The sequence below is a fragment of the Alternaria arborescens genome, assembly GCF_004154835.1.
Source record: "Alternaria arborescens strain FERA 675 chromosome Unknown contig_61, whole genome shotgun sequence".
Taxonomy (NCBI): Eukaryota; Fungi; Ascomycota; class Dothideomycetes; order Pleosporales; family Pleosporaceae; genus Alternaria; species Alternaria arborescens.
Genome location: NW_021167916.1, coordinates 83,603 through 92,473, shown reverse-complemented (window position 1 = coordinate 92,473; position 8,871 = coordinate 83,603). Strand labels below are relative to the sequence as shown.

Here is an 8,871-nt window from a genome sequence, read left to right as displayed (position 1 = left end):
GCATCTATGTGTACACAGTTTCAAATATAAGCGCTGTTGTTGAGTTATCGCGTGTTGAGCGGAGGGCGCGCCTTCGCGCACGGTGGCCGCAAACTAGGGGTGGCCGCAAACTAGGGCGCCTAGCTTATAAAGGTGCGCAAAGTTGGTGGGGTGGCTCACTCGCTTGTATGGCTCACTCGCTTGTGAAACATGTTACTGCTGTGCAATCACGTCGGCATACTCTAGGCAATACAGAAAAAGCTGCTGCTCCATTACCAACGGATGGACATGTATCCTTTCGATTCAAGAGAACGCTCTAACTATGCTGTGATCCTTCACATCCCTCGGCCATCCACACAAAACACCTCTTTCTAGCTAAACAATGGCTTGTTACTCATCGCAGTCATAGCAAAGGCCCCCCTCCTGCTGTTGAAGACATGCTCCGCAAGCGCTGTGCCTCCTACAATGAAGGATGCCAAACGTCTCCCAAACACGGTAGGGATAGCTGCAGAAATCGCACTTATCTATGTCACGATGAGACATTCTTTTTGGCATCTTGATATGTATGCTTGCGAATCCACCCGGACCATCCGGATACATAGTGTTTTTTATACGTTGCCATAGGGCCAGTCTATGGAGCTCGACGTATTGCTTTCGTAGGGGCCAATGCCCCACTATCAGTTGTCGTCGTTCGTTGGACATTTCGTTGAGCGACTCTGCTTTCAGACAATAAGATAGCTGCTCCAACACCCGAGACACGACCTCATGATCGATCTCGTTGGAGAGCATGTTCGTTAAGCGCGGGGAGTCCACCTTCCATAGCGAAACGATTTCCTGCAGGCTGAGATCATTGATGCGCTCTCTCAAAGCGACATCCTCCAGTGCGTAGAGTTGGTGGATCTCCTCATCAAGCTCGCTGAAAAGCTGGAAGATAGTGCTCATGACGGCTGTAGGCTTGTGGCAACAATGTTTGGCTGCGAGAGACGCTGGAAGTATGGTTGGGTATGAGAGTCACGGTCGAATTTAAAGATGGTTTGCTGAAACAGACATGTTCGTGTTGGGCTCCTTTTGTCTCCACCGGCCTTGATGGGGCTCCGGATCAGGCGACTAGAGGACAAATACAGACATCTAATCTAGTAGGTAGGCGCAAGAGGCGGCGCTAGGAATGGCCGTAGAGGCGAAGCCCGTTCTGGCCGTGACGGGCCAACACTGGCACGACCCAAATGGAACGAGACTGAGACGATGGAGGCTGACCGCGCAGAAAGCGAATGGTTTGCGACAACACCCACGTGCAGCTGTGCCGCTTGTACGTGTAACTTACACGGCCTATCGGAAAGGCTCGGAAAGGTGCAAGCAATGCGAGCTCGACCAGGCCATCTTCCGCGAGGTTGAGAGCTTACGGTACTGTGCCAAAACGACCCCCAATGCAAGCTCGAGCTGTGGTGTCGCTATTGTGAGATCCCCAGGCCGTCGCGTCGCACACAAATGATGCAGAGGGTAATGCAGAGGGTATTCAGGCTTATAGCCGTTGGAAACGTCAGGCGGCTTGTGGAATGACGGATAATTGTTTCGCCGGCTCCGGTAACTTCTGCCACGAAGTTAGATGGCATACTGTGACAACACGATAGCAGAAGCCCCACAGGCAGCACAGCCCAGTATTCGCGCAGAACGGCCTACCCGCAGATGCGCCGTATGCAAGCATGGCCCCTTTCAGCGACGACGACAGGATACTGCTCTACATCCTCAAGACTAAGGTCAAGGAGCGAGGAAGAGGCTCCTGGGATGTCTGCCAAAGCATCTACAACGAATTGGCTACACAAACTCTGTCACCGGACAGGCTGACTGCCGCGTATCGCAACCTTGATATAGCCAAGCTGGAGGCAGAAGCTGACTCCGCCGCTTGGGACGCAAAGAGGGAGCAGGTGGAGAGGTGCTTGCTCGAAGCAAGTCCAGTGCATCACTTCTCCAAGAGGGAAGCTGACAACCCGCACAGAAAGAGGGCGCTTCCGGGGCGATCCAATGCGCGCTCCGGTCGGCCAGAGAGCGAAGAGTACTCCGCCCTCGAATATCATACGCTCACCATTGAGGCCGCCATCGAAGGACGAGACGCCGTTCACGCCAGCCCCCCGAGTTATCGCGCACTTCCACGAGATCCGAACTGGAAAGCATAACGATTGACGCCCGTGAACGGAATTCTTGCTTGTACCAGAGGGGTTTGACAACGTGCAGCGACTGCTCGACCGAAACGAGGAGCTGCTACGGTTCGTGGAAGACAAGATACGGTGGGTGCACGCGATACATGATAGACATGGCAGCTAACGTGAGAGGTGGGCAGGTATGACTACGTCGCCGATACTCACCTATTTGTTGTTCGCATGCCTACCGCTGTACACGAACAGTTCATTGCTCACGTTCGGGACGCCATACTAAGCCGGCTGAAATCGATCCGGGAGAGATCTGACGTTACAGCGGCTTTCGCACAGAAAGTGATATTGAGTATGGCAAGAAAGAGTCACGCAGGGCTACATTAACAGTGTGGCGAGCGCGGGTGTGCCATGCTTCTACAGGAGATGAGCTACGTGCAGAGAAAGAGGTTAAAGATGAAGTGAGTCCCTTGTGCACTTCTCCGCTGTCGCTGGCATTCTGATATTCCCAACAGGTCTTTCGTGACGATGCAGGCAACGCTACCGAATGCCTAGGCTTGCAGCTTCGCCTTCGCGATTTTGCACACGAAGAGCTGGTGCAGGACCAGCTTGGAGACCAAGACGAAGGAACACACCTCTCAAGCCGGCAGCTTTGCCAATTCCTCGATGCAGCGGAGCGCAAGGATCAGCGGCTTGAGTCACTAGGCAAGCATATCCTCCGTTCTAGCATCAAGAAGAGGAGACGATCGGAAACACATCCAGAATGAATCGGCTCGGGAGATGAAGGGCAAAGCAAGAAAGAAGGGTAGCGAAGCGCTTGGAAGACGATGATAGCGATTATAAGGATAAATGACCCATGATGCGCTAGTTCCAGCGGAAGAAGACTTTCATGATCGGTAGCGAACGTTGTGAAGTCGCCATGTCGGTACAGGTTGAATTGAGTATCTAGATCACTATGGGGGTAAGTAAATAGGATCATCATACTGTGTAGATGTTTTACATGAGCGAGACTCAAACGGAGGGCTTTGGGGCTGTAACTTATATCAACTCCCCCCGCTGCTATCGTCCGCTATCTTAGCTCGTCGATGTTAGTGGCATGTCTTTACATTGATGCTTTCTAAAGCATGCCGACCACTAGCCCTTTCTTTCACAAAGATCGTGATCTCTATGTTAATTGCGTGCTGATTGTGATTGTGACTCATAAAATTCTGAAACATATCCACAGTTCTATTGGCGTTCACGGCGGCGCTGAAAACTAAACGGAAGCATCGTGAATTACATTGTCGAGATGAAGAGGGGGTAGAGTCCCCGATATGGCGAAAAACGAATATTCTCCGAGTTGTAGTCCTAGCTTGAACCTGGTTGCCATGCTACGCTGCTAGCACGGTTCTCTGGCGCCTGCAGCCCCCCTCCCCCTTCAAGGTCTATTGTAGTGTGCTTGTCGGTGGCATGTGTATCCATGGGATGCATTTCACTGGCATATAATTTCGCTCGTCTCTGAAGCAAATGACGTGGAGTAGCCATCACATCGATGTCGAGTTCGTCGAACACATACAGTTCTGTGAGGATAGTTCGGCCATGTGGATTAGGCGAAGATGCAACGTACAAGTTCTCATGAGGGTTCTCACTTGGCTTCGACAGCGTCAATCTCGCGGCGGTGTAACGATCGGCCTTCGGTATTGTAGAAGTGACGAGGAGGTCGTTGTAGATGAATAAGTTTTCGGCCCTCTTGCGGGTGGCATGGTATACAATTTCACAGTCTTCTTCTCCTTGCCAAGAGACCTCATGCGTCATAATCTCGCGCGAGCTGAGCTGCGATTTGTGCATCAAACCATTGCCCGCTAAAGGGTCATCCTTGTTCATGAGGATGACATATTTGCGAGCTTTGCTCTCTTGCTCGAGTGTTGCATCAATTTCGATCAACATCGTCACTGGTGATCTGGTGATTGTATGATCCCGCTGGCATGCGTGGATCTCGAGTCCTTGGAGCACGAGACTTGTCCTGGGTTTCGTCAGGTATGCAATGCAGGCAGAACGCTCTACTTACGTGTTATCTGTGAAGGATTGGTTAATAATGTCGCAGCCCGGCAGGTGCTCGTCGAAGATCGCTTTACAGCGTTCGGAACGGTCGCCATGCACCAGGGCTCCACCTGACAATATAACACGCACATTTGGACAGTCGTTGTTACCAATAATCTGCTTGGCTTGCTCGCAGTACTTAGACACCCAGTTGAAGAATCTGTCGTCATTTTCCTTATGCATGGGAATCCAATCTTTACCTATATCGAGGCCCGCATATATCTTGTTCGCATCCTCCTTACCTGCGGTAGCACCTACTACCCAATCGGTAATGGGTTTCCAATCCATTGCGCTTAGCTCTTCATACGTTTCGATGATTTGGATAACTTCATTCATCGTTCCGGAAACGCAACTACTTGGCATGAAGCAATCGTAGTTCCAACCGTTCATGTTTTCGCGATACTTGTGTACAGACCCATCCTGACAGAAAATATTAGCTTTGTATGCGCAGATAGGCATATGCAAAAACTCACGCTCGAGGTACCCCCACAATCAACGACTATCACATAATCCCCCTCCTTTGTCGGTTCGTGACCCTCCCCCTTGCATGATTCGAACGTGCCAAGCATAGCCATCTCGGACTCTAACATGACCGACACAGATATGGTCGGATCTTTTACACGAAGGTTAGTCATAAAAATCAAACCTGCCTTATATAGCGCATTGCTGACAGGTTGTTTCTGTGCCATAGAAAGCCCGGACGGAAGGGCAATAGATAGCCTCAATTCGGTCTGTGAAGATCCTTCATTTGCAGTGTTTGCCCAATTGCGCAAGTCAGGCGCGTGTGCGAGCCCCAGCTTTTCGAGTATGTTTTCGAATAACACTTGGAACATTTGCGTAATGTCTGCTCCCAACTCCTTCGCCTTGCTCTGCAGACGCGTTTGGAAGAGAACGGTTTTTATTGGTTGGAAAACCTCGAGGTTATCGAACAACCGAGTGGGTGCGTATCGGTCGTCGCTTACATGCACTGTGGGTTTGTCGTCGTTCGTGTTGTTGGCAACCCAGACGGTAGAGACGGGCGTTCCAGCAACCTTCTTGAAAGAAGGCGTAAGTGTTTTATCGTTGCCCCACGCCGCGCTCACTTTCGTATACTCAGAGCCTAGATCCATACAAACGTACATCACGGAACCTGAGGTGCTGTCGGCGACAACCTGTGATTTTACGTACGATTCTCCGCAATCGTTGCTTTTGGTGCAGGTAGGACACTGTACTTGCTTAGCGTCAAGGTCGTAGAACGCGTTGTTACGCAACTCGAAAGGCTGTCGATCGCTAGACTCGGTGCAAGCGCAATGCGTAACTGTATTGCATCGACTGCAATAGACATATGCGTCTGCGCGAAGGGGTTCTCCGCAATGAGAGCATGCGAAGTATTTCTTGATGACCACTAGCGAATCCTTCCTGGGAACGATGCAAGATCGACTGAAGCGTGGTTTATTGCCTAAAGCTGTCCGCACGACTATGGTGTCTGAGGAAGGATATCGTTGTGATAAGAGCCAGGGATATACGGCGTGATCGGGTATGGTAAGCATGACCGCTGGTATCTTTTCTTTGTCAAAATCAACTTGGAACAGGTATCTGTAATCCGCAGTATATTCGTCATGGGTAATGGGCCAATTCGGAAGGTCATTGTCGCTAATGCTTGCTGTTGGTCTCATCCATACACCTGTCACAGTTGTGAGTTTTTTGACGATACCATAACCCGACTCGAGACGGTTTCCAGTCATGAACTCATTGTGGACACCCTGGAGGGATACCTGAAAATACTGCGGCCGCTCCGCTGAATATGAATCGACGAGGTTGGAAAGCTCAAGTGACCCCAATTCAATCCGTGGAGCACCAGCAGGCGCCATGTCGACGTTTCCTCGTGCACTTTGTTTCTTTCGAGGCCGTTTCGATAGTGGACGGTGTGAAGATGTTCGAGAACCGGGAGCTCGTCGCTTTGTGACCATGGTGAGGTACTATCCAAAGCCTTATACGCAGGATTGGCATACGAGAAAGACGGCGCTGTTTGCGTTGGTGTGGACGTGTCGCGAATACGATGTGCGCGCGTATTGTACGAAAACGCGCTCGACGCTGATCGGGCCACAAAGTCGACTGTTGCGGCGGCGGGACGAAGTGCGCATGCGCGTCTGTATACAGTAGGGATTATGCTTCGCGTCGAGCGGTTGCAAATATAGCTGGTCTAGTTGCGCGGCGCGTTGTTGATGTGCGCGAGGGTGCGGTAAAGGGTGTGCGCGGATAGCGGACGGCTAGTGGAACTACCGTAGTAGGGCAAGCTCGAGGTACGCGTCGGGACGCGACCCTGTAAGTCTAGGTAGATAGAGTTGGATGAGAATGCCAGGAGCAAGGCGACGTACGGGGGCAAACGCAGGTACCATGCCAAGACACAAACAAGCCGACGCGCTTGTTGAGCTCAAACCAGGACAAAAGTCTTCAACACGTGACGCCTCCAGCCATTGCATGCTGGGTCACAAGAGCCACAACTCAATAGATTTCCACCAGCTGTACGAGGAGAAGCAGACAGTCACCCTCTGCTTGCCCTGCTCCTCGTTGGACGTTTTGGAGGGGCCTCGCCTTGTGCATTTCCAGGTACAGTACAAGTTCATGCTCCTCTCCGTCGTGAAAGCGCTGCAATCTCTGGTGCCCTCGCAACAGCTGCGTCCTACGAACCCCGTATCTTTTTTCTGCTACTCCGCAGTACGAGAAGGACGCGCCGTCTTCAATCCGATGTTTCCAATCAAGTATTCGCTGCTCCCACCCCACTTATCTTCGTCTTTCGTCCCTAACCTATTCTACAGGCATTCCGTGATGAACACGGAAACCCTACCAATCACCCAGGTCTACAACTGCAATTATCCGACTTTGCCTGCGAAGAGCTTACAGTGGATGTACTCGACGGTGAAGAGCAAAAGATCACAGTTTCCACGCAGGATCTCTGTCAGTATCTTGCTGCTGCAGAAGACAAGATCACAAGGCAAAATGCACTCATCAAGCATACTGTCGTACCGGGAGTCAAGAAGAGGAAGAGATTGGAAACACCCCCTGAAGAGATTACGTCGAGCGATGAAGCAAGGTATGTTAAGAAAGAAGAGAGAGAAGCAAAGCGCATAGCAGACGAGGATCTAGATTTTAAGATTACACCATGCTGATATTGGGTAATGCATTTTGAAATGCCAGGGTGCGTCTTCCCACAAGGGATAGACAGTACAGTAGTGGGGGATATCAAATAATAACTACGATTCAATCTAAACCCTGTGCCCTTGTGACTACTTCTGACTGGCGTGTCTGAACAACCACCACACGCTGCAACACACCATCCAAGGCCAGTCCGTCAGGAGCAGGTCAAGCAACGAACCGTGCAAAGAGTAAACTAATCTCGCCGTGGTATGTGTTTAGAAGTACTCCGCATCATCTGCACTCTCGCCGGCTATGCTCGGAATCACTCCTTGCCCTTGGCGTCTTCTCCTGGCCTATGCACAGCGGCGCTCGGTGCTGCAGCGGAGATGAACGTCAAGACCAGGGCGCAGGCGAGAGCGGCAAAGCCAAGACGACAAGCCTCACCTAGTTCCACTCCCACCCACGATGGCAGCTCACCGGCCGCCCGGAGAATTATGTCCAGAATGACTCCAAGCAAGACGAACGGAGAGCAGCACATCAAACCCAGAGCCAGAAGAGCCAGCGCTCTGGGCACAGCTTTGAGCCTGCCAAAGACTCTGGTGACGACCTGCGGCCGCCCAAACGCTAAGCTTAGAGAGAGCGTCGCGACTATGCTCATCAAGACCAAGCCAGATATCAAAGTGGCTGGGACGGAGAATGCGGGAAATCTAGTCGAACTCTCTGCTAGCTGCGACAAGGCCTCTGCACGGTCACGTATAGCGTCTTGCACAGGACCTGGCAGCTCTTGCACACCCTCGGGCAAGAGGCTGGACAGATTGAGCGGTAAGTCGGAGCAGTTCACGTCTTGCTTGTAGCCGACACAGAAGCGCATCGTGCCCAGCGAGCAGTTCCGAGGGACATACTCCTCAAGGCTCGGGGCAGCGGCTGCCGCAGAACTTATTGCGCTTTCCGCCAAGCTAGCGGCATCGGCGACTCTGGTTGCAGCTGCGTTCAGAGCGCTTCTGGCTCCGTCCTGGAGGTCCTCGAGTAGGTCGCGGTCGCGGAGTGCACCCGTTGACGATGGAAGCACATCGGCGAGCGCAGTTGTGAAATTGAACTGTTGGCCAAAGCCCGGTCAGCTTCTGCACTAGGCTGGCGTAGATACTGCAAAGCAACAATCACGCACCTTTAGGGTTAAAATGCCAGCGTCTGCGTAGGCTTTCGTGCAGAGGACCTGAAGAGCGATTGTAGCGAGGGCCACAAAGACAACGATGGTTGCAGCTGCATGCAGCAACTTCCTTAGCATGGTAGCGGACGAACGACTTCGTTTTCTTCTCGACGGTCGCTTGCACGTAGTTCTCTTTGAGGGCCGATTGTGCGCAAGGAGAGATCTTTAAATCCCATGCGAGACTCAGACGCAGGGTGCGGAGCCAGATACGTACGCAGCCTGCGGCGCATCCCACCCCAAATTAGCATATTTTGATCCCGTCCAGTTCTCTCATGATGCGGCGAGCCTGAATAAAGAGGCTGGAGTGGGGACATCGGTCATCTATTCTTATCCAGGTCGAATCAA

General features: G+C 52.0%; 4 protein-coding genes across 4 annotated transcripts; 2 read left to right on the top strand and 2 right to left on the bottom strand.

Annotated features, from left to right (window-relative positions):
* Nucleotides 1-1,679: 1,679 nt before the first annotated feature.
* On the top strand, nt 1,680-2,150 carry AA0111_g11944 (hypothetical protein; the record flags this gene model as incomplete). The annotated part of the gene is made up of 1 exon (XM_028645867.1): nt 1,680-2,150. One exon carries the CDS (start codon nt 1,680-1,682, stop codon nt 2,148-2,150), a length of 471 nt encoding a protein of 156 aa, XP_028500491.1.
* A 1,320-nt stretch (nt 2,151-3,470) lies between these two features.
* Nucleotides 3,471-6,151, bottom strand: AA0111_g11943 (hypothetical protein; the record flags this gene model as incomplete). The annotated part of the gene is made up of 3 exons (XM_028645866.1): nt 3,471-4,125; nt 4,171-4,622; nt 4,676-6,151. 3 exons carry the CDS (start codon nt 6,149-6,151, stop codon nt 3,471-3,473), a joined length of 2,583 nt encoding a protein of 860 aa, XP_028500483.1.
* Nucleotides 6,152-6,578: 427 nt separating this feature from the next.
* On the top strand, nt 6,579-7,351 carry AA0111_g11942 (hypothetical protein; the record flags this gene model as incomplete). Its single annotated transcript, XM_028645865.1, has 2 exons — nt 6,579-6,899; nt 7,001-7,351. The coding sequence occupies 2 exons, from the start codon at nt 6,579-6,581 to the stop codon at nt 7,349-7,351; spliced, it is 672 nt and encodes a 223-aa protein (XP_028500494.1).
* A 290-nt stretch (nt 7,352-7,641) lies between these two features.
* On the bottom strand, nt 7,642-8,604 carry AA0111_g11941 (hypothetical protein; the record flags this gene model as incomplete). Its single annotated transcript, XM_028645864.1, has 2 exons — nt 7,642-8,415; nt 8,485-8,604. The coding sequence occupies 2 exons, from the start codon at nt 8,602-8,604 to the stop codon at nt 7,642-7,644; spliced, it is 894 nt and encodes a 297-aa protein (XP_028500493.1).
* Nucleotides 8,605-8,871: the final 267 nt, after the last annotated feature.